The sequence below is a fragment of the Chelonia mydas genome, chromosome 1 (genome assembly GCF_015237465.2).
Source record: "Chelonia mydas isolate rCheMyd1 chromosome 1, rCheMyd1.pri.v2, whole genome shotgun sequence".
NCBI classification, from domain to species: Eukaryota; Metazoa; Chordata; order Testudines; family Cheloniidae; genus Chelonia; species Chelonia mydas.
This window is the reverse complement of record NC_057849.1, coordinates 232,415,965-232,440,632: the sequence shown is the minus strand read 5'-3', so window position 1 is coordinate 232,440,632 and position 24,668 is coordinate 232,415,965. Positions and strand designations below refer to the sequence as shown.

At 41.3% G+C, this 24,668-nt stretch overlaps 1 protein-coding gene and 1 long non-coding RNA gene across 4 annotated transcripts in view; one reads left to right on the top strand and one right to left on the bottom strand.

The window, feature by feature from the left end:
- The first annotated feature begins 1,972 nt into the window (after positions 1–1,972).
- Positions 1,973–16,633, top strand: LOC119567957. 2 transcript variants are annotated; one of them, XR_005227901.2, is made up of 4 exons: positions 1,973–2,221; positions 12,694–12,856; positions 12,938–15,030; positions 16,279–16,633. It is a non-coding gene; the product is annotated as an uncharacterized LOC119567957 (long non-coding RNA). The 2 variants fall into 2 exon arrangements; XR_005227900.2 differs by having other exon boundaries at positions 1,989–2,221; positions 12,938–16,633.
- Positions 16,634–18,423: 1,790 nt separating this feature from the next.
- Positions 18,424–24,668, bottom strand: part of LOC102938147 (solute carrier organic anion transporter family member 1C1) — a 45,155-nt gene continuing 38,910 nt past the window's right edge. For both annotated transcript variants that reach the window (XM_007071183.3, XM_043538918.1), the window contains 2 exons: positions 23,463–23,580; positions 18,424–20,491 (listed from right to left, as the gene is read on the bottom strand). In XM_007071183.3, the coding sequence (XP_007071245.1) occupies positions 20,269–20,491; positions 23,463–23,580 (341 nt within the window). In that variant the 3' untranslated portion in view covers positions 18,424–20,268. The remainder of the gene's footprint in view (positions 20,492–23,462; positions 23,581–24,668) is intronic.

The following is a 24,668-nucleotide window of genomic DNA, read 5'->3' as shown; positions in this document are numbered from 1 at the left end:
CGAAAGGAAATGTCATGCTTTGGGAGATACGAGTAAGATTCTCATACGTGTCTAAAAATATAGGTTCAGATATTTCAAAAAGACTAGTAATTTGGAATGCTTCCATTTATGGATGCCCCTCTTGAGACACCTAAAGGATTCTGGATTATAAAAGGGATGAGACTTACTATTTTCGGAAAATCTAGTCCAGACTAAACAAACCCATTTTTTTCAATCTTCCCTCATAGGTCATATTTTCTAGACTTTTAATCATTATTGTTGCTCCTGTCTGGACTTTCTCCAATTTTTCCACGTCTTTCCTGAAACGTGGCACCCAGAACTGGGCACAATACTCCAGTTGAGGCCTAATCAGCACAGAGTAGAGCAGAAGAATTACTTCTCGTGTCTTGTTTACGTGCTAATACGTCCCAGAATGATGTTTGCATTTTTTTTTGAAACAGTGTTACGTCTACTTTCCCTCTATGTTGAAAAACAAGACAAATTCAAAAGACGAAGAGTTTTGATGAAATGGTCACACATGTTTTCTTTCCAAAAAAATAATTGGCCTTTACATGTCATATAACTAAAACTTTACATATTTCTGTGAATGGTTTACTGAGTTTTAAGCCGAATATAATGATTTCAAGAACTGAATTAATTGTTTTTATAACTCCAATGACTTCAGTAGAGTTGAATCAGCAGAAAATTTGGCCTATCACTTTATGTGATGTTCCTTTTCACCACTGAAACAACACTTCGGGTAAATTTTAAGAGCAACATATAATCAACTGGATCAGGTCAGATCCTTTTTGCTCAAATCTGCACAAACTCAAGCTGACAGTTTTGCAACTCTCTGATTATCAGACATGTGCCTCCTGCATGTTGCTTTGAAACCATAGCCCTATCTGCTAGTGCCAGCTGCACAAAAAACCCTGTTTACATATTCTCTGCAGATAAGAACTCTTCTGGGAAGGGGTGGAATGACACAGGCATAATTAAAATTGTTCAATTCCCATCTGCTTTCATGGTACCTGATGGTTTTTATAGAATGTTTAATCATGTGAGACTGCAGATTCCAAAAATATTTATGTACCACAATTCATTCACTTTTCTCCAAAGGTTAGTGTAATATTAAATCCCCACTTGTGGGTTTGTACTCTTAATGCATGACTGACTGAATTCCTATTACTCAAATTCCTGCACCTTAAACCACCTCATCAGTGGGTGGAAAGTGCCTACTCACTCATGAGGTATAACAGTCAGTATTTTCCTCCACCATATGTTTTTCACAGATCTAATTTTGCACCAGTGATAGATGAGTTGTTTTTTTGTGACAGATGTTGCTGTCTAATCCATAGTATATTTCATTTGCTCTTTGGTGGCTTTAGAATGTTTTACTTAAATTGTTGAAGCATTATTCAAACAGAAATAACCCCCCAAACTTTCATTGTTTCCCCCACACACTGTGTCAAGTCCTAGATGTTTCAGACTTGGAACCCGATCCTGCAAAAACTGAAACACATGATTCCTGCTGGGACCGTGGTCACTGGAGGGGCCACACTGAGATTGCTCGATCAGGGCAAACGGCAAAGAATGGGGCAGACGATTCCCAGAACTGGTAGTTCATTCTTATAATTAGAGTCACCAAGCCAAACACAAAATACCTTCTATAATACCTTAATGGTTACCAAGAAGCCCCAAAATATAGCTTCCCTTAAGCAATCCAGACAGCCAAGTCAAATATGGTGAGGATTACTTAAAATCTTATTCACTATATATAAAGTTCTACCAATCCCAAGAGATCGGACACATTACCCACCAGGTCAATGAATATTTCAGATTTTACCCAAATACATGCCTACAGCCAATTATTATTAACTAATCTCAAGCTTTATTTTAAAAGAAAAGAAAAAATTATCATGGTTAAGAGATCATATCATATAGACATGAATAAAGTTCTTAGGTCAGTTTCATAGCAGATGGTGAACTACTAAGTTGTAAAAAGTTCTTCCAGAATCAATTCCATAAATTATAGGCAGTCCATGTATAGAGTTGGTTCAAATTCTCCCATGAGAAACTACAGGGTAATTCAAAATGGAGCTGGAGACCTCAGTCTTGCATCTTAAACTTTCCCTGACAAAGTTTAAGCAGATCTGAGATAAACGAGATCAGGTCCCAAAGTTTTTTTTATATCTGAAGCTCAACCTCTTGTCACAGCAGGCTTTCCTTGGATGAAGAATAGGTAATGTATATTGTTGCTTTGAAGTCAGTTCTTGTTTCCTATGTATACACAGGTAATTAGTTGCATTGATTAGCATGAGGCAATTAACCATTCAAAGGTTCACAGGGAGTTTACTGCAAACTTCAAAGAGAAATAAAGACAATGATATCATTATACCACATGTTTAATCTAATTGTTAATATTCCCTTTTGATCTCTGAATCAACAGAATATAGTAACAGACAGGAATAGAAGTTTATCATCTACAAACTAACGAGATCACATTGTGAAGCTTCTAACACATATAGATAAACACAGACAAATACAATTCGCTGACAATACAGATCTACATGTGAAAGGATTTAGTCTGCTTATATGGCTTTGATAACTATCTATAGGAAATGGCTGTGTTTATCATTTCAATACTTCCCTAACATGTTCTTAAAGGTTGATTTTGGGTCACTTGGCCTGCTGGTTCAGTGTCACATCTGTTGAACTCAGTGGAACTACTTGTGAACCTAAAGCTGAGTAACTTTACTTGAGTGCATATGTGGTTTCAAGATCAGAGCCATGATTTTTTTTTTTAAATGTTGGTCTTGTCTGTCTTTGAATCCTCCACAGTCAGGATATTTGACGTCATCTCTTGAATGATGGAAATCCAAATACTGCTGCAAAATGCAGGGTTTATAACTGTGAGAAGTGGTGGTGGTAGAGAACGCAAAAAATAGTACAGAATCCTGAGCTAAGGAGTGTTGTAACAGTCACGTATTAGGATCCAAGACCCAAGATTTGGGATCTGTTATAATACCAACCTTTGGAGACATTTGAGCAGTTTGTGGCACATAAATGAGCGAATAAGTAGTATCGGTGTTCTATCAAAGAGATGGTTATAAAACTAATATATAGGATATTACTCAAAAAAAAAAAAAGCCTTGAATCATTATTTTTACAGATTGTGTGAAGGAAGCAGGTTCACCTACATGGATATATGTCCTAATGGAAAACATTACTTGGGATTGGGGAAACACTGGCAATGTCTCTAGGGATTTCTTACCTGGATGACTTTGCTAAAGAAGAAAACGCTGCTTTCTATATGCTAACGGAATGCACTGAAAGAGCTGGGTTGTTCAGGGGTAGCAGTCACTTGATCAGAGGTGCTGTGGTTTAGCCTATAAGTCAATTAGAGTTTTAGAAGTCCAAGTTCAATGAAGGCAGATTCCCTAAAGCAAATTACATAGCAGCATTCTCATTTGATGTCTGGGAACTCTGAAGAGGTTTCCTCTAACATTATATCTAATAACCAGGGAAATCAACCTGCTACAAAATAACATGTGAACGGGTAGATCCAAGGCCCAAATCCTCTTTTTAGTTTATGCTCAGTCCTTAGTCAAGCAACTACTCATGTCAATACAAGTTTGCCATTGGCATAGTTAATCCACCTCCCCAAGAGGTGGTAGCTACGTCGCCGGGAGAAGCTTTCCTGCTGACACAGCACTGTCTACACCAGGCGTTCGGTTGGTATAACTACTACGCTCAGGGGTGTGGATTTTTCACATCCCTGAGTGACATAGTTATACTGATGCAAGTCTGTAGTGTAGATCAGACCTTAGTCTTTGCTCTTTTCCTGGTCCCTTTCTGCTACCTCAGCAATGCAAAGAGAGAAGAACTGGGCTGAAAATCTGCACCAGGAGCTGTATTTGATTGTTACTTGCTCTGTTAAACAGAATTCAGACATTTGATGTTGCACACATATGCCAATCTGTCAGGCCCTGTTGTGACTTACACAATCATGTATAAACTGTGTATAAAATAGCATGATGTAATTCAGTGAGTTCTGTTTAGGTTATTAATTAATGAAACATCAGAAGGTCAGCTCAACTTAGTTTATTAAACCAGGTTTCCCTGACTAAAGAAATGATAGCATGTTATAGAAAGTTAATACTTATCAATCCAGAGCTCAGGCCCGTCTACTCACACTGGACTGAGTTGGTTTACAATTTATAGGTCCTTTATAGACTACCCCCCACCACCACCTTGTTTATTTCATGTTACAACTTGTGGTTTAGCATCATACAATCAGTATCAAAATGTCATTCAGTTATGCCTACATTTCTATCATAACAACCTATTTCCAACAGCACCTCTCTATTACACTCTAACTTTATGAAGAATCAAAGCAGCTTGACCTACTGACAATAAAGCATAGCCCAATCGCATGTTAATGCTACCTTTATGATCAGCATTTCCTATGCAGCTGCAAGATTAGCTACGTTCCTTGTATATTCTTTTGTGTGGTGTCAGTTATAATCAGAGCCAAGCAGCAAAAATGTTTTTCACAAGGCACAGCCAATCATAATTATCAAAACAATCCTTAACAACAATGACAAATTTCATGCTCTTAAATATATTTCCACTTGACAAATAGTAGCTTTCTATCTGCTAGTAACTTCATATCATCTCTCTTAGCATTACTTTTTTGCACAGCTTTATGGGAGTCTTGCTAACTGTAAGCACAGTCATTAGAGATGATTAGGTTTTGAGGCCTTTGTACTAACAATTTACTTAAACTTTAGCTACATTTCACCACTTAAAATGAAATATGATAAATATGCTCTGGATCATCCAGGAGTTGGTTTTTGCACGTGTTTGTTTCAGTTTGATAGCTCCATTGACATTAGAGATGGAAAGGCCTATTAAATCATCCACTCCATTTCTCTGCAAATGTGGGGAAACTGAGGCACAGATAAGTTTAAAATCCTGATGCAGCTCCCACTGAAGTCAGTAAAAGATTCCCATTGACCTCAGTGTGAGTTACCTCAGGCTCGGTACGACGGTCACAGTCACACAGCAGTTAAATAGCAGATTAGATTCCAGGTCTTCTGATTCCCAGTTCTGTGCTTCCATCTTAAACTATAGACACAAGCAAAATGGTCTTTCACACAGCTTCAGTCGCTGCTTTGCTTCCCTGTTTATCAGAGTCTTTGTCTGGACCTCCATAAAGTGCACAAAGACATCTAGGGACTGAATAATATACTGAAAGTAAATGTCTCATCACCACTTATGCCTAGGGTGATAGGCTTATGTCCCATTTTTAAAGGGACAGTCCCGTATTTCAGACCTCCTGCAAGTGTCCCGAATTTTTCTTAAAAATCGGCAAATTGTCCTGTATTTTCTGTCCTCCCCATTAATAATGGTGGGTCCTGCTGCTGTCCAGATTCCTGTTTGCCAGCCGCCTGCCCATCAGCGGTGAGTGGGAGGGTCCAGTGGCTGATGATGGAGATGGGTGGTGGGGCGAAGATGCAGTGCGCTGGGCTGGCCGGTCCATCAGCACAGCCCCCGCTGTGTGCCAGCTTTTGGCCAGCAAGGCACCACCCCCGCCACCATCCCATTTCTGGCCAGTGCTGGCTGCATGCTGCAATGGCTGGTGTGTGCAGGCAGGCACCAGGCAGCGGCCGGTTATGTGTCACCTCTGCTGCCCACCCACCAACCCTTTTGGTGCTCCCCCTCTCGCTGTCCTCTCCCCGCTTTGCCCCTTCATCCCCCCAGCCCCACTGCTCCTCCATATATCTCTCCTCCCCCACGGCAGGGTATGTCCTGCTCCCAGTGCTGTGTGGAGAACCAGCCCCTGGTTGGAGCGCTCAGCTCATCAACAGCCTGGCCGGCAGGCTCCTTCCTTCCCCTACTGCCTCTGTCTGGGCCGGCGCCCCAGGAAAGCCCAAGACCCTCCAGCCCCGGCTGCTGGCCAGGAAGAGCCAAGCCCTGCACATGCCAAACCCCCACACAACGCTGGCACGGAGAAGTCTCTCCACCCCTCAGCTAAGCTCTGGAGTGTGGGGAGGGGAGGGAAAGGGATTTCCAGCCTGTTCACGCCCTGAACCTGCAGGATCCTGGGCAGGGGGCTTAGCACCATCTTCACCCCCCACCCCAGGTCCTTCCCCCTGGGAGTGTGGGGCTGCTCCGTCCCCTAAGCACCCTCCCCTGCTGAGCCACCTCTCTGGCCAGGTTCGTTGAAGCCCAGCAGCAGCCAGGTAATCTGGGCCCTGGTGCACAATGCATCCTTAGGTCTTAACCCCTTCCTGCCTAGTCGGGGGACAGGAGGTGGTTGGGTTATGTCAGTGGCCAGCAGCAGCCTGGAGGTGTTAGCTGCCTTTTGACACTGTGTCAGCAGGGAGGGACAAGCTGCTTCCAGCCCTGGTTGGCAGGGTGGGGAGGGGGGAGAGAGAGAGGAGATGAGAGCTCTGCAAAGAAACGGGCCAGTCCCTTCCCCAGCTCCTCCTCCCCTGCAGCTGGAAGCAGCTCCCATCCCTTCCCTCCTGCACAGTGCTGCTGCTGGCCACATTCTGGTGTGAACCGTGGCAGAAATCTCGGGGGGGGGGGGAGTCATGTTACCCTGTGTGCCTCCCACATGTTGCCTCGGGAAGATGCGGCACCAGGGAGCAGGAGACGCGGGTCCGGCCTGGGGGCCCAGCCAGACGTGGAGGGCAGAGAGCAATGGGCAGGGAGGGTCGGCTTGGTCAGTAACCCCCCCGTCTTTGTCCCTGTGAGTGTGAGTGTGTCATCCCTCCCCATGTGGACCCTAAAGCCTTAAAGATATGAAGTAAATAAATAGAATCCAACTACGCAGTATTTCTTTTTAACAGGGGCTCAGTCTACTTGATGTAAATTTGAATGTTTGTACTGCATAGTTCTGATTGATTGCCATTGAACTCGCTTGAATACGAGTAATTTTACCAGGTGTGCCTTATTCAGCATAGGGAAGTATGGTCACCCTACTTATGCCCAGAATAAATTTTGCAGTTGCTTATCCTTTTTTCAAACTTAATCATAGCCATAAACCAAAAACAAAGTATTTGCATGCCAAAGGCCTTATTTTCAACCCTACTATGCCTTTTTTATGTGAGTGTAGAGAATAAGAAATAGGGGTTAGAAAATTGAGCCCCAAGCATCAAGTTCAGCTGTGAAAAATGTGTGCTGATAATTGCACTCAAGTGCAACAATGATTTTTAGCCTTGTATAACTAAAAATCTATCAGAGTTTTTGACCAGAAGAGACCATTAGACTATCTACTCTGACCCCCTGTATAACAAAGGGAATAGAATTTCATCCTGTTTTTGATCACAACAGCTTTTGTTTGACTACAGCACATCTTCCACAAAAGTATCAGTCTTGAACTGAAGATATCAAGAGATGTAGAACCTTCCCTCGGTAGTTTGTTCCAATGGTTAATAACCCTCACTTTTAAAAATGTGTACCTTATTTCTAATTTAATTTGTCTGGCTTCTGCTTCCAATCCGTGGCTTATCTCCTCCAGTCGTTTACTACCCTGTACATGAAGATAGCTGAGAGGATATTTCTTAATAGTATTAAAATAAATCATCTTTTGGCTGAGGTTACACTAGGAAAATTTCAGAATTTCAGCTCCTCCAGCACACAAGAACAGGACTTAATAGTTTTGCAACCCTTACTAAAGCATTCATTACCAATTTGTCATTGCTTTACATTTAGCAGTGATCATAAAGGCTTTGCTGATTCCCTGGCTGACCATTTTTTTCCCCAGGGAATGTGTATATTATAGTCTGAGTTCCCCACACTTACTTCAAGGGTTTGCTCCATAGGGCCCTAATGTTGCAATCAAATCCATACAAGTCAAGGGCTCATTTGCATGGCTCTGATTGCAGAGTCAGAGCCCATATGATGATGATCACAGTGATCTTCTTCCAGTGTATCGGATGAAATTTACAACAATTGAGTAATCAAAGGTGTGGGTTTTCTTCATTAATTAGAAGTCTTTTTACCTCTCTTTTTTCTAGGCAACATAACAATAACTCCACAAAAAGAAAAGGAGTACTTGTGGCACCTTAGAGACTAACCAATTTATTTGAGCATAAGCTTTCGTGAGCTACAGCTCACTTCATTGGATGCATGCATGAAGTGAGCTGTAGCTCACGAAAGCTTATGCTCAAATAAATTGGTTAGTCTCTAAGATGCCACAAGTACTCCTTTTCTTTTTGAGAATACAGACTAACACGGCTGTTACTCTGAAATAACTCCACAGGATTCTTGGTGGGTTGGTGCATTGTGGCTTGGATTTTTAATAGCTAGAATATTTAGTTGTGTGGCTGCCATAGCCTTCTGCTTCCTGCCTAAGAGTCTGAAAAAGCAGGGGGAGAAAATAATGCCAAATCTTCACCTGATATCTCTAAAATGGGGGGAGATCAAGGCAAGAGAAATCAGCAGCCAGTGAATTGGTCAGAAATGATTAAAGGCAAGTATTTCACAGGTCTCTAAAGTCTGGAAGTGGCACCATGCCAAAACCATAACTTTTCCACATTACAAATTGTGTTAGAAATAAGTCAGAGAGGGAATTCTGAATACACAGATGTGAAACTAGTGCTGGATGAACTCAGATGGTTTGGTGACTTTGCCCTGGTAAGCATCCAGAAGTTCAGAGGCTAACAAGTTTTCTAAACTTTCGCAAGCTTCACCCTTCCCCCTCCCTGTAACTATTCTCAAAGTCCCTGCTGCCCCCCCATCCCCCATGCACCCTCTCTCTTTCCCTCTGTGTGTGTGTTTAATTACCTCTGAAGCTGGGACTAGATGACAGGGGATGAATCACTTTATAAATTGCTCTGTTCTGTTCACTCCCTCTGAAATATCGAGCACTGGCCATAGTTGGAAGACAAGATATTGGGGTAGATGGATCATCGATCTGACCCATTTTGGCTATTCTTATGTACTTATTAAATTAATAATACACAGAAAAGCAGTTCAGAGTACTCATTCTGCAATTACACTGGTACAGCTGAGATCAGAATCCTCAGCTCTCAGCTGTATATATTAAACAAATTCTGTCCCAATTTCTATCCCATACAATTCCATTGACTTTAGTAAGCTTGGGGAGGTGGGGGATGTAATTCAAGCCAATATTTAGCCTTCTGGTTTCAAAATTTATTCATCTGATTTTACCCTGATTTTAGTGGATTTACATCTCTCTTCTTTCAGATCTCTTCACCTCACTAAAGAGATTATTTAGAAACCAAAATGTATTTTATATTTTTATGCTATACACTTCTGCAGCCCAATAGTCTTATTGGTTACTACACTTACAGACCAACATGGTCAATCAACATCTAAGTCTAATTTTATAATTGGTAAGTATTATTCTCCAATATTCTTAGTGCATGGAAAGTGCTTTGAACCAGTTATTTGTGAAAGAAAGGCCTGCAATTGCTAAGAATCACAGATTTAATAGGTTTCAGAGTAGCAACCGTATTAGTCTGCAGCCACAAAAAGAAAAGGAGGACTTGTGGCACCTTAGAGACTAACAAATTTGAGCATAAGCTTTCGTGAGCTACAGCTCACTTCATCGGATGCATTCAGTGGAAAATACAGTGGGGAGATTTATATACACAGAGAACATGAAACAATGGGTGTTATCATACACACTGTAACAAGAGTGATCAAGTAAGGTGAGCTATTACCGGCAGGAGAGCAGGAGGAGAGGGGGGGCTTCTGTGGTGATAATCAAGGATGGTGACAGCCCCCCAACCTGAAGCAAATACTCACCAGCAACCACACACCACACAACAGAACCACTAACCCAGGAACCTATCCTTGCAACAAAGCCCGTTGCCAACTGTGTCCACATATCTATTCAGGGGACACCATCACAGGGCCTAATAACATCAGCCACACTATCAGAGGCTCGTTCACCTGCACATCTACCAATGTGATATATGCCATCATGTGCCAGCAATGCCCCTCCACCATGTACACTGGTCAAACTGGACAGTCTCTACGTAAAAGAATAAATGGACACAAATCAGACGTCAAGAACAATAACATTCAAAAACCAGTCGGAGAACACTTCAATCTCTTTCATCACTCGATTACAGACCTAAAAGTGGCAATTCTTCAACAAAAAAACTTCAAAAACAGACTCCAACGAGAGACTGCTGAATTGGAATTAATTTGCAAACTGGATACAATGAATTTAGGCTTGAATAAAGACTGGGAGTGGATGTGTCATTACACAAAGTAAAACTATTTCCCCATGTTTATTCTCCCCCCGCCCCCCCCCTCCCCCCCCCCCGCTGTTCCTCAGACGTTCTTGTCAACTGCTGGAAATGGCCCACCTTGATTATCACTACAAAAGGTTCTGCCCCCGCCCCCCCTCCCCCCACTCTCCTGCTGGTAACAGCTCACCTTACCTGATCACTCTCATTACAGTGTGTATGGTAACACCCATTGTTTCATGTTCTCTGTGTATATAAATCTCCCCACTGTATTTTCCACTGAATGTATCCGATGAAGTGAGCTGTAGCTCACGAAAGCTTATGCTCAAATAAATTTGTTAGTCTCTAAGGTGCCACAAGTCCTCCTTTTCTTTTTACAGATTTAATAGAAGGTCTTTCTCTTTAAATGCATTTATAACTACTGGTTTCAGAGTAACAGCCGTGTTAGTCTGTATTCTCAAAAAGAAAAGGAGTACTAGTGACACCTTAGAGACTAACCAATTTATTTGAGCATAAGCTTTCATGACCTACAGCTCACTTCATCGGATGCATCCGATGAAGTGTAGCTCACGAAAGCTTATGCTCAAATAAATTGGTTAGTCTCTAAGGTGCCACAAGTCCTCCTTTTCTTTTTATTTATAACTATTGAACATTTAAACAGAAAGCTCTTACAAGCTCAGCCTCCCAAGAGGTGGGCCTCAGTATCCCAGGAGTACACATACCTAACATGCCTTATTACTGGTATCATATGGCTCCTTAATTTTATATTTCATTTTTTCAATCAACTTATTTCATGTAAAACATTCTTTCACTAAGAAAAAAAGTTTATAAAGATAAAAACAATTTACACTTGGTATAGTGCCTTATATCACAATGCGCGTTGCAGATTAATATTTCAATGATGCTTAATATAGGGATTCCTAGAGCTTTGGGGATGTTGATCTTGTAAAACCTAAATTAGGATTGCTAGAAGATTAAGGAGGAAAATTGAACTACTGGTTTAGTTTGATGATGATCTCTTTGTGACGCACTCGGATACTACGGTCATAGGTGAGGTATAAAAAACTGATTAAAGAGAAAGATCTGAATTCTAAAAATGGCCCCTTTCATTACAGTGGGCCAAACCAAAACCCAATATTGAACCCTGCTTAGCTTTGGGGTGTTCAAAATCCAGATCGCATTCTGAATTCTACAGTTTGGGCCCATTTCTGCATTTACCACATATTATGGCTTCATATCTATGTTGTATTCAAATACTGTACTGATTGTGAATGTGATTAATTGCCACAATTTTAGGAGTAACTACTTCACCACCTGCAGCTGTCAGGATTTTCACTAGAGGATTTATCATGAAAATATACAAATTAGGCATTGTTGCAGATACAAAACTTGCATTGATGATTTTGTTTACATTTTGCATCTTCACTCTTTTATGTATTGTACTTGGCTATGAGAATTGCAAGGCAGCAGGATTAACAGTGACCTATGATGGTTATGGAGACTCCTTGTTACACAGATAGTAAATGTCCCTGTCCTTCACTGGTAGGAGGAATATCATGCATATCCATCAGCTGAATGCCTCAGAGGGATATTTAAATTACTGTTACAACTAGAGCTGGCCCTGAACAGAGAAATTTGGATCCAGAAATGTAACGGGGTCCAAGCCTACCCAAACCACACAGTGGAGCTGAGTTCTGGTTTGGCCCTATCTTCCAGAAATGTAGAGTATGGATTTTTGAGTTTAATAGGCTGATGCATTGTCTTTCAGGTCTGGATCCTGCAAATTACTCCATGTGAGCTCACTCCCCTGAGCAAGTCTCTGAATCTCACTTTTCCTACCTTGGAAAATGGGAGTCATAATAGTTGCATAACTCACAGAGGTGTCTGAGAATCCTAATTTGGCAAAGTGCCCTATAAGTGCAAAGATTATTAAGGACAGTTGGAGGCAGAGTTGGGGATATAACTTGCAAATTCTGGACTCATAGCCATATGATTTCAAAAAAAGGACTATCACCAGCTTCTCCTTGAAAATGTGCACCTTTCTACTTTTGATCAAATTTGCCATGATTCCCGGAGAGTTATGCTAACTTGACAGCTAGAGAATTTAGTCCAAAAAGCTTTCCACAAATCCAACTCCCATTTAAGTCAATGGAAAACTTATGTTGACTTGACTTTGAGCAGAATTAGACAGGGTCCTAGAGCATGGACTGCCAATAATGAATATGCACTGCGGTCAAACAATGACTGATCTATAAATGTGGTATGACCTACTTCTGTTTTGAAATGGTCTTGGAATTGCACAAATGTTTTAAATAGACCTTTTTAAAAATCGCCTGTTGTTCTGGGGCCTGCTAAGGTCCACGAGGAGCATCACATTTCGCCAATATTAATTTTAGAATTATTCTAAGAAAAGGATGTGATGATGCCTCACGGTTGGAATGAAATAAGTTATTTGCCTATTTTGCGCAACTCCCTGTAGGAACCCCATCAAGCACCATGAAAATTCATCATTTTCAGTTTGCAGCTTTGACTGCAAATGTGCCACTAACCAGTGGGATCCTGTCTGTGGAGACAATGGAATGACGTACATGTCAGCTTGTCTTGCTGAATGCAAGGCTTTGACAGTACAAGGAAAGAACATGGTAAGAGCCTTCCCCAGTATTCTGCAAAGAAATGTCTCCCGATAAACTTTTTTTTAAAATGTACAATGCATGTCTCCACAGGTGAGGTTTCAGTCAGAGATGAGCACAACCTGCAGAACTGAGATCGATGTTCGGATGGCGGCACTTTAATAAAAAATAATATGAGTAATTAATAACACTTACATCATACTTTTATGAATAGATCTCAAAGTGTTTTACAAAGGAGGGCTGTATCACAATACCCATTTTACAGACGGGGAAGCTGAGGCATGGAGCAGTGAAATGACTTGCTCAAGGTCACCCAGGGGAGAGGCTTAGCCTGTTTGGAGTAGTTATGCTGTAAACCCCTTCAACAGCTTATTTTAGGGGCTTGAGTCAATGCCCTCTGATGTCAATGGGAATCTTTCCATTGTCTTTAATAGGCTGTGGATCATGCCCTAGAAGCAGCCATCAAATGTTTCTCCCTTTCTTCCTTTACTACTTTGGAATAGCTGACATCAATTTGTGTATATTTTTGACTATTTCAGTTCCTTTTTAATTTCCTTTCCCTGTCTCTTCATTAAACAAGGACAAACTGTTCTAAACAGGTATTATCAAGATTGATTTTGTTACTTAGATTGTGTATCTGCTTTAGATGTGTCGATCCAGCACTGCAATTGCTTGCAATTGATATGTATACACTGATTATGAGAGCTCTAAGAGAGAGAGTATTCTGGCTCTATTAGTTGTTTAGCTGCCACTCGATATACGCTGCAAACTGCCTTTTCAGTAGTGTGTGAGACTTCTGGATACCAAACATCCATTAATAATAAATGGGATCTAAAATAACCATATGGTAGAGATTCAGGAAAATAAGCATGTGCTCATATCTACCTGTATTCAGGACAGCACTGAAATCAATAGGACATAAACATGGGCTTAAGTGCTGTCCTGCACAGGAATGTTTTCCTGAATCAGGGCCTTGGGAATTACATGCATAAAGTAATTCTGCATAGTATGCTGAAAAAGAACCACTCTGGTTTAATCAAATATGGGCATACAGCAGACTACATGAAAGCTTCTGTTGTCAGACATGTCTAGTAATTGGTGCTTCAGTTTTTGGGTGCCCAATTTGAGACAGCTTAAAGGCACAAAATTTTCAAAGGGTCAGCGCTCAGTATTTTCTGAAAAATCAGGCTCCTTTAATGTGTCTACAGTTAGGCACCCACTTGAAAATTTAGGCCAAATTGCATGGTAGTAAATATTTTAAAAGTTTTCTAGCTTCCATATCAAAACTAAAACGATACAGGAATTTACTCCATTGACTTCAATGGAATGTAAGCACATGCTTTGTGCTTGAGGAGTTCTATACTAGGGAAACTTTCCTGATGTGAGGCCTTCTATATAGGGGTTTTGGTTTTGCCTCAAAATGTGCATAAGCATGAATATGAGCCAGGTTTTTGTAGGACAGAAGATTTTAATGATTTTGAGTTATGATTATTTTATGATTTAATGCGTAAAGATACAAGTATTAACTATTTTTAATGTTACATATATATCTTATCCTTCAATTAATTATCCAATTAAACTAAAATGTGTGACACAGAATTATTTCTTAATCTAGATTAGAGAGAATTTTGAGCATGCTCAAAACCATAACTAAGCAAAAGGACTTTCTTGCAACATTTGATGTATTTCAAACTCCAGCAGACTGAACCTGTTCTAATATTTTCACTCTGCTATTTTTGTACTAGTGCTTTTGAAATTTAATTTGACATCTTGATGCATTTGTTGCTTGTTTCATTACAGCTGGAATTCCAGCCCCCGTTTATTTTGGTGCTTTGGTAGACAGAACTTGCTTAAAATAGGGAAGTAAAATCTGTGAGGGTCGAGGAGCTTGTAGGATATATGATTCTAATGTGTGGGTTTTTTCTCTTTTTTGTAAACATCTTGGAAATTTCACATGAAGATATGTATTAATAGTCATAGGTCATTACAGCTGCTTTTCTTACACATTTAAAAGTCAAGAAATGCTAAAGTGAAGGCTGCATTATCTATTGGAGTAAGTTGCTCTCCTCCACGGTTATTTTCAGAGGGGCCTTGATAATAACAATTAAGGACGATGTTATGGACTCACGCTCTGGCATAGACCTGGCCACTCAACTACTGGCCCTCTGCATAGGAAGCATGGACAGGTAAACGGGGCATTGCTGGAGCATGTCTCCATGTTTTACCTTAGAGACCAACAAATTTATTAGAGCATAAGCTTTTGTGGGCTACAGCCCACTTCATCGGATGCATTGAATTGAATGAAGTGAGCTGTAGCTCACGAAAGCTTATGCTCTAATAAATTTGTTAGTCTCTAAGGTGCCACAAGTACTCCTGGTTTTTTTGCGGATACAGACTAACATGGCTGCTACTCTGAAACCTGTCTCCATGTTGGCAATTCTCAGCTGCCAGAAGAGCCACGTGGGAACCATGAGTATCTGGGCTTAAGTTAGAACAGCCTTCTGGGTCTTCTAAAACACACTGGGCACCAAATTAGTGTAAAGCCACATTTCCACCTGTTCCATCTCCCATCTTATAGTGAAGTGAAGACTCACCAGCAAGATGCCTCCTGCTGGTTGTCTCGGGAATTAGCTCTTCACCAGCTTCAGAGCACCCTCTGCTGCCTGGTGTCTCGCCTGCCTCAGGCCCCCATGTCCCTCCCGGTGCCCCTTACCCTGCGGTTCTGCCCCAGTAGTACCCCCACTCTCTGGGTCTCCCCTCCCAGGGGAACCCCCAACCATCTAAGCCCACCTTACCTCAGTGGCTACTGCCAGTCATCATCTAGCCCCTGTTCACTGGGGCAGACTGCAGTGTAATGGCCACTCATCATTGGCAAGGGGGGTTTGGACCTGTTGCCTTTCCCTGCAACCCAGTACCTCTCTAGGCCTTCCTGTCAGGCTGCAGCCTGGGAGGTCACCAGGCCTAAGCTCCCCAGCTCAGCCTGCCCCTTCCCCAGCACTGCTCTGTCCATGGTACCCTTTGCTCCTTCAGGCAGCTAGGTCCATCTCTCCCCAAAGCTAGAGAGACACTCCTTTGTCTCCTGCCCCCACAGCCCTTTTATCAGGGCCAGCTGGGCCCTGACTGGCATGGCCGCAGCTGTGGCTGCTTCTCCAATCAGCCTAGCTTGGCTGCTTCAAAAAACCCCTGTTCTCCAGGAATGGGGCAGTCACCTCACTACACACTTCCTGTGTGGAGCATAGTTCTGCCAAATGCAAGATTCAGGTCCTAAGTTCTACTGTGTCTGATAAGAACACCACAGTTCAGCTAGTTCCTCAGTTGCTGCAAAGCAGCATAACTTCATTGACTTCAATGGGACTCTGATTTACACCAGCGAAGCATCTGTGCTGTAAAGAAAGAGCTGTGGACAGTCTTTTGTTTCTGATCTCTGTTCCCAGGTATACCTACAGAGGCCTAGCTGCAAGTATAAGGGCACCTTTCTATTTCTTAGCTTGCCTGTTTTTATGATGGTGAAGAAATATCACACAGGAGATTGCAGTCCCACAGAAAATGGGGGACAGAAAGGAGGAGCTACGAATATCGATGTTACTTCAAAGAACAATGACTGTTTTGCAGATTCCTCTGATGAGGAGAAAGAAACCTATCTTTAGAAAAGAAGCATAAGTCCACTGTTATAAATATAAAGGGAAGGGTAAACACCTTGAAATCCCTCCTGGCCAGAGGAAAAACCCTTTCACCTGTAAAGGGTTAAGAAGCTAGGATAACCCCGCTGGCACCTGACCAAAATGACCAATGAGGAGACAAGATACTTTCAAAAGGAGGAGGGAGAAAAACAAAGGGTCTATGTCTGTCTGTGTGATGCTTTTGCCGGGGACAGAAGAGGAATGGAGTCTTAGAACTTAGTAAGTAATCTAGCTAGATATGCGTTAGATTATGATTTCTTTAAATGGCTGAGAAAATAAGCTGTGCTGAATAGAATGAATATTCCTGACTGTGTGTCTTTTTTGTAACTTAAGGTTTTGCCTAGAGGGATTCTCTGTGTTTTGAATCTAATTACCCTGTAAGGTATTTACCATCCTGATTTTACAGAGGTGATTCTTTTTACTGTTTCTTCTATTAAAATGTTTCTTTTCAAGAACTGAATGTTTTTTTCATTGTTCTAAGATCCAAGGGTTTGGGTCTATGGTCACCTATGCAAATTGGTGAGGATTTTTACCAAACCTTCCCCAGGAAATGGGGTGCAAGGGTTGGGAGGATTTTGGGGGGAAAGACGTTTCCAAACAATGTTTTCCCAATAAACCCAGATAAACATTTGGTGGTGGCAGTGGAAGTCCAAGGGCAAAGGGTAAAATAGTTTGTACCTTGGGGAAGTTTTAACCTAAGCTGGTAAAAGTAAGCTTAGGAGGTTTTCATGCAGGTCCCCACATCTGTACCCTAGAGTTCAGAGTGGGGAAGGAACCTTGACATCCACCTTGTACTAATCAAGGTGTGATCATGTGCGGTGTTGAGCACTCTGGCCACCATCCAGCAAAGCACTTAGGTGTGTGCTTCACTGTCAGGGCATGAGTCGTCCCACTGAACTCGACGGGACTGTTTATGCGATGGTGGAGTGGTGTTTAAAAAACCAAAAGTGAGTAAACGTTTCAACTAAACCCCATATTCTCCAAAGGAGAAATGGGTAAACTCTGTCTACCTGTGACTGCATTACTATATGCATGTGCTTTAAGGTGGTGAACATGCTTAAGTGCTTTTGCTGGATCAGGGCCAGACCTGCCACCACTTTGAAAGAGAGAGTTGGTCTGAGTCTAATCTAATTTACACTGAGGTAACTTCAGTGGAATTACCCTTGATTTAAATCAGTGTAGGAAAGAACATCAGAATGTTGCGCAATCCACATCCTCCTGTACAGTCAGGACATGAAAGGGGTAATATAAGCAGACAGAAAATGGAAGAGAGCAACAAGAGAGGCTTAGGATTACACTATCCAGGTGAACTTTGTGACACCTGAAAACAAGCAGAATATGAGTAATGTGAACAGATTCATGCTGTTAAGAATTAGAGAAGGAAACCATGTTTTACATTATGAAGTGTAACTGTTAACGATTTTTATTTGGATTTGTAGGGGGAGTTCTACCAGAGTGGGTCAAACATCCATTATTGTGGGAACTATTTTTGGATCATTGTCTTAGGAGCTGCATTTGTTTTTAAAACTTCCTGGCAGACATAGCACAAGGCAATCAGAACACGTAAATATCGAAATGTTCAGATTTGGTCTTGGAGCTCCACGTCTGACCCAAACCCCACTCCTCTCCTGACATAGTGCTTTATCTTCAGCAAAACAGAACCTACTGTGAAAGGTAAAATAAGAGTGTGCAAACAGTGCTCTTGTTTTGTTAAAAATACTTTATTAATATATAAACAAAACATCGTGCAGCATACATTCATTGATCAGCAGGAATCAACATATTTTAATTTATCACCCCAAAAAGTAAAATGAATTGCATGTAAACCAAACTCAGTTCAAGCCACTATGTTCAGATTCATGTAACAGGGCCTGAGATGCCTCTCATTTGCAGGGTGTAAATCAGGGGTAACTCGAGAGAAGTCAATGCAATAGCACCAATGTAAGCCTGAGAAGAATGATTTTGAATCCCTGAAAGTTCAAGGGTGTTTGAATCTGGGATTTTGATTCGGGCCCATCTCTAATGTTGACATACTTAGTGCTGATGTAGTTTATATTCCAACACACAAAACAGCCTGTTTTCTTCTATCTGATTGTAGCCTGAAGTCAAACAACCCTTTATAAAAGTACCCCAAAGTAGGAACATGTTGGTTTAATTCTGTGAGCAGCAAAACTGGGGCAATTCTTCTGTCCAGGACCAGAATTTGAGGAGCTCTCACACCAGTGACCTGTACATGTGCCATGTCATGGGTGCTTCCTGTGCTTTTGTTTACAGCCAGACTGGTGGGGGTGTTGGTGGAAGCACAGGACCAAAGGCTCTTTGAGTATGGGGAGCCACCTGTTATTTCTTCCATGTCGGGGAAACAGAGAGAGCTCATTTTTAGACGTGTTGAGCTTCCTTCCATTTTCTATAAACCATAGCCCAAGGTATGGAAGAGATTATTCCAATCCAGTCATGCATGGTTCCCACGGCTCCTCGGGCTGGACATAGAGCCTGGGGAGCGTAGGATTTAACCCTAGAATAGAGCGAGACTTAGTCTACAGTACAGAGTTTTGCCAGCATAGCTATGGTGGCTAAGAAGACACCTGCTGTAGATGTGAGTACTCAAACAGCAGAATGCTTCCTCTGGCTTAGCTAATGTTGTTCGGGGAGGTGGTATAGCTATGCCAGTAGAAGAACTCCTGTCAGCCTACACTGCATCTCCGTTAGGGGGCTCTGTCAGCAAAGGCTCTGAAGTGTAGACAATCCCTAAGCATATGACACAACATGCTGCAACAGCGGTGACAAATTACCCCAATTGTTCTTATTAGTAACATTCATTCTCTTTGAAAAGTCACAGAGCAGTCTTTGTCAGGGGGACATCACACTTCTCGTAGTGATGCTTTATTTAAAGAGATATTTTAGTAATAAATGGTAGGTGCGTTTGTTATTAAGGCTCTCTCTTCTCTGGCATGTCATCGAAGCTCTATTTGAGGGCTTTTAGCACTTTATTTAATGGCCTTTTTTGGCACTTTATTGCGGGATGACGAATATATATACTGCAGTCTTTCAATTATTACAAACTTACATTGATAAAGTTCTAAAAAAAAATTTTAAAAAAATCAAAGAAATGTAGCTCCAGTGTCTGCCACCTCATTGCACAGGATCAGCATAATTACACTAATGACGAGAAAAGGTTTGATTCAATACTGAAAGGTACTTTAAAACTAATACAGTATAGTCTCTCTTCTGCAGTCTATTTTGACTGGTTAATGTTTGAGCCAAATCCTGAAGTTGTCATGAAGTGTTTGAGGTCAAGGTGGTTTTTGCCTGAATGACGACTGAGGGACCAACCCTACAATCTTTATTCATGTTAGTAATCCTCATTCGTACGAATGTGCCCATTGAACTCAGGAAGAACAATTGACTATATAAGGATTATTTGATTTAATAAGGATTGCAGGACTAGAATTTATATAGATTAGGTTCAAAAACAGGCAAGAGTTGTTGTGAATTTTTTTATTGTAAATTTCCCATCTGTTTTTTAATTAAAATTTTGAAATTGGAAACATTTCAACCAGCCTTACAATTTTTTAAAAAACAAAATTATCATTTTTCCTGCTTTTTTGGAGGGAGGTGAGGGGTTAAAACTTGAAAAATTTCCATCGCAATTCCAAAAAGCTGTAGACTTCAGTATTTGTACCTATGCTCTACTTGTAAAACCTCCACTTGAGCATTCAGAGTTAGAAAATGCCTGTGTCCTTTTCACATACATGTTTCTTCATTTGCCTCCAAAGCTTTGGCACAAGGAAAATTTTCATTTTTACTGACAGTAGTTGATCCCTTCCTGGATGGTACTTCTGTACTTTTCAAATCTATCAGCTCATTGCTCTCTGGTCTGAATCGTTTTATTATTAAAATGAAGAGAATTATATATAAGAAACAACATCCTGCCCTCAGTCCTGCAATGAGTCCAAGATAGACATTTCTAGAAAAAAAATGAAAACATGAATGTTTGTATCATTGATACTTGAGATAGAGTCAGGGTCCAAACACCCCCCTAAATAGAGAACGGGGGGTTTAAAGCCCAAAGAATAAGCAATTGAAGCTACTGATTGTATACCATGTTATTGTGCATAAAAATATGTCAAGGAAGGATTTTTATAAAAGCTTGTAATGTTCTAAACTCAATCATTCTGACATATGTATGCAGACTATGGTTATGAATTTATGTAATCTGTGTATTTAGAGAACTGGGCTCACAGACTTTGGCTCCACCTCACAGCAGGACAGGTCTACACTGAAAATGCTGCATTGGTGTAGCTGCACCTGCGCCGCTCTAGCGCTTAAGTGTAGACTCTTCTCCTGTCAGTGTAGTTAATCCACCTCCCTGAAAGGCAGCAGCTATGTTGACAGAAGCTCTCCTGTCGACATAGTGCTATCTACACAGGGGGTTAGGTTGGTATAACTAGGTCGCTGAGTGATATAGTTCTACTGATATAGGTCTGTAGTGTAGATCTGAGCTAATAGATACCTCCCATTCCCAAACCACTTGTTTACACCAAATCAGACTCAGATAACACTCTATTGTACAACTCAGGAAAAGACAATGACGGACCATTGAACTTAATGAAAAGATATTGAGACAACTGGTGATTTTCCCACTTTGGATATCTATAGTGACTGAAGGAAAAGAAAATGCAGACCTTTTAAAATGAAAGGGATTTGAAGTGAAAAGCATCCAGAAATTGACCGACAGCCAGGGGGAGAGAAGCTATCCATGAAAAGCTAGATCCCCTCTATTGTTGGGGTGGGGGGGTATGCTGGGAAATTGTTCAAAGACAATGGGTATCTTGTATTAGAAAAGGGAATTTATCTAATATGTAAGTGTAAAGCCTGAGGTTGCACCATTATGTTTATTTTCTGTGTAACTTGTATGGGTTTGCTTTCCCTTACTATTTCATCTTTGAATCTGTGGTTTTTCTATTAAAGAAATCTTTTATTTATTTTTACCTGAACTATGTCTCTGTTGAGCAAGCTGTGTGGAGGCTAAAGAAAGCTGGTATCTGGGGGAGGGGGTGGTGGTCTGGTTTCACATATTTGGGGGTGATGAACCAGAGGGGAAAAATCCAAGTGTCCGGTAGTTAAGAACTTGGGGAGACAGATTTGGGAAGACTTGGGACCAGAAGGGCTGTTGGGGTCACCCTGCAAGGAATAACTAGGCAGGTGGAAGCCAGGGTGAGACCTTATTCTTGTGGTCTGGTTACTACCCTGGTGTCAGGGCTCTGAGCTATAGCAGCAGAGCATTAAGGCACCCAAGGTTACAGGGCAGGTGGTGACAGAACTCCTTACTGGTCTCAGTGATCCCTAAAATGTCAGTACTTACCAGGCCTGAATGGAATTTGAGTGTAAGATGTAAAATATGCATTTATGAAAAGCTGCTTAGACTCTCTGAATCCTGCTAAATCACAAACACAACACTAAGAGCTAGGGTCTGGGATATGTTAGGACTCCTCCTCTGCACAGTTCCGGTGGTGCAAAGAGGCCATAAACTGTTTGATAATTTCCATCAGAGAAAGGGCTCCCTCCTGGGGGTAAAGGTGCTGCATTTGGCACCCTCCAACCAGCTTGGGGAGTATGTCAGGGTAGGGAGAGGGTGTAACAGAGCAGAGCTCTATCTGCAATGCCAATCTTCTACTGATGCGGGGTGGTTAATGGCTCATACATTAATCACACATCTTAGTTCTGCTAGGCCTATCCTCTATTGACATAGGGTCCATCAGTGGCACAACTTAGAGCTGCCTGGCATGGGGACTTGAGGCAGCACTGTGATGCCCCCCTTTCTCCTGGACTGAGTGGATTTTTGGCACAGGAGAGAATCAACTTGAAAATACCCGCTTTGTTCTTCAGTCCTGTTTTCTATATCTGAGCCAAAGCACGTCACAGCCACACTAAAGAGCCAAGTTAGAAAAGAACAGTTTATCCAGGGAGCATTTACTCTACTTGTATAATGACAGGTTTCAGAGTAGCAGCCGTGTTAGTCTGTATCCGCAAAAAGAAAAGGAGGACTTGTGGCACCTTTGTTAGTCTCTAAAGTGCCACAAGTCCTCCTTTTCTTTCTACTTGTATAGAAGCAGCCACCTTAGAAAAGCGTTAGCCATTTAACCAGTCCAAGGCACAGTTGAGTGGTAGAGAAAACCCTAAAATAAATTGTAGACACTCATTTTGCCAACCCCTAACACACAAAGCACTCCATTGAACTCAATTTCCCATTGCCATAATATCAGTGTTCCTCAGTGTTCTAAGGATTAAATTAACAACTATTAAAAATGCAACCTTTGGTAACAGGACCTTTAGGCATAAAGAAGAGACCTTCTACAATTTCATATGTTAGAACTAATCAAAAGAACATTGTTCCTCAGGCCTAGCTTTGATTAAGTTTAGATGCTTTGAGATTGTCTGATCAATTTTGTGACTTTCTTTTTTGCCCCTGAGACTTAGTGCTAGTTGAAAAATGGTTTTTTTCTGAAGAAAGTTTTGACTTTTCGTCAAAAAAGTAAAATTCAAAACCTAGAAGTTGAGGTTTTCAGCCAAAAACCCAAAATATATGTGGCTGAAAACTGATAGGAATAGCCCAACATACAGTTTAGGGGTGAAAACTTTTATTTTAGAATGGTTTGTTTTCTGACACAAATTTGAAAATTTTCAAAGATGGTACAAATGATTTTCATGAACAGTTTTGTTTAATCAAAAACCCAGTTGTCCATCCCCCTCCCACAAAAAACAAATCAACAGAAAATTTAGTATAACTAGTAGAAAACTTCATTTAAACTCTGAAGCTGCAGCTGACTGAAGAACAGGAGACAGGAGCTATTCTGAATACCCTACAGTCAACGCTGCTTGGTAAGCCAAATTCTTTTCCCTGTTGTTTTTAGCCTTTATTCTTAATTTCATCTCACCTGAATGCTTTCGTGTCATACACTCTGCAAGACCCTGATCCTCCACAACTCTTTGTTCCCCATTTCAAGCAGGTCTGATCTATCAAAGCTCCAAAATAAATAGGCGCTGGAAGTCCACCTGCAAAGAAAATAAATTAGTAGAATGAGCGTAACATTATAACAATAACAGCGCTTAGTTTATAGTGGAGGAAGGAGCCCCTTAACAAATGGTTAGAACAGGAGCATGTGAACTCAGGACTCCTGGATTCTGTTCCCACCTCTGCTAGCCTCATGACCTTAGGCAAGTTGATCAGCCTCCACGTTTGCCCAGCTGTAAAATGGTAATTTCCTACTTCCCAGCCTTGTTGTCAACTTAATTAATGTACGTAAAGTGGTTTAAATTCTTTGGATGGAGTCTTCTGTAGACTGGACAAGCATTGTTATTACTCTCACATAAGAAAAAGAAAGTTAATGATTCCAGTGATTCCACTTTTTCAGTTTTTTGCCTCGCTCTCAAAAAAAGTTTAAATGTCCTCTTCTTCACATTCTCTTGAGCATCAGTCTGTTCCTGGTTTTCATTTGTGTGTCACAATTCATCACAGATTCTAATCCCATGTACATCACTATATCCATTAAAGCTGTGTAATTAAATAGATCAGTGCTAGAGCTCAGCTGAGCAAAACACTTAAGTATGTACTTAACTTTAAGCATGTGCTTAAGTCTCACTAGGTATGCCTACACAAGACAAACCCATGATACTGTGTCTCAGAGCCCATACCAAGCGACTTGGTGCATGGGTTTGGGGCTGAGAGGCTAAAAACAGTAGTGTAGACGTTCCGGCTTGGGCTAGAGCCCAGGTTCCAAGACCTTCCTTCATCAGGTTTCAGAGCTCAGGCTCCAGCCCAAGTGGGAATGTCTACACTGCAATCTTTAGCCCTGCAGGCCAAGCCCCAATTGACCTCCGTTCTGAGACTCGGCATTGTGGGAGTTTTTTTGCAGTGTAGACATACCCATTGACTTCAGGCACTTACACATGTGCTTTGCTGAACTGGGATCTAAACCATTTCTTGACCGACTGCCAAACACTTCCATTTTCAAAACAAAAATCAATCACAATTTACAATGATCAGTGTTCAGCTTTGTTAGGAAAAATTCTTTTACAAAAATATGAAAATGGCCCAGTGAGAGCTCATTGGGAAATGGGTTCCTGCAACGGTCAGATAAGGC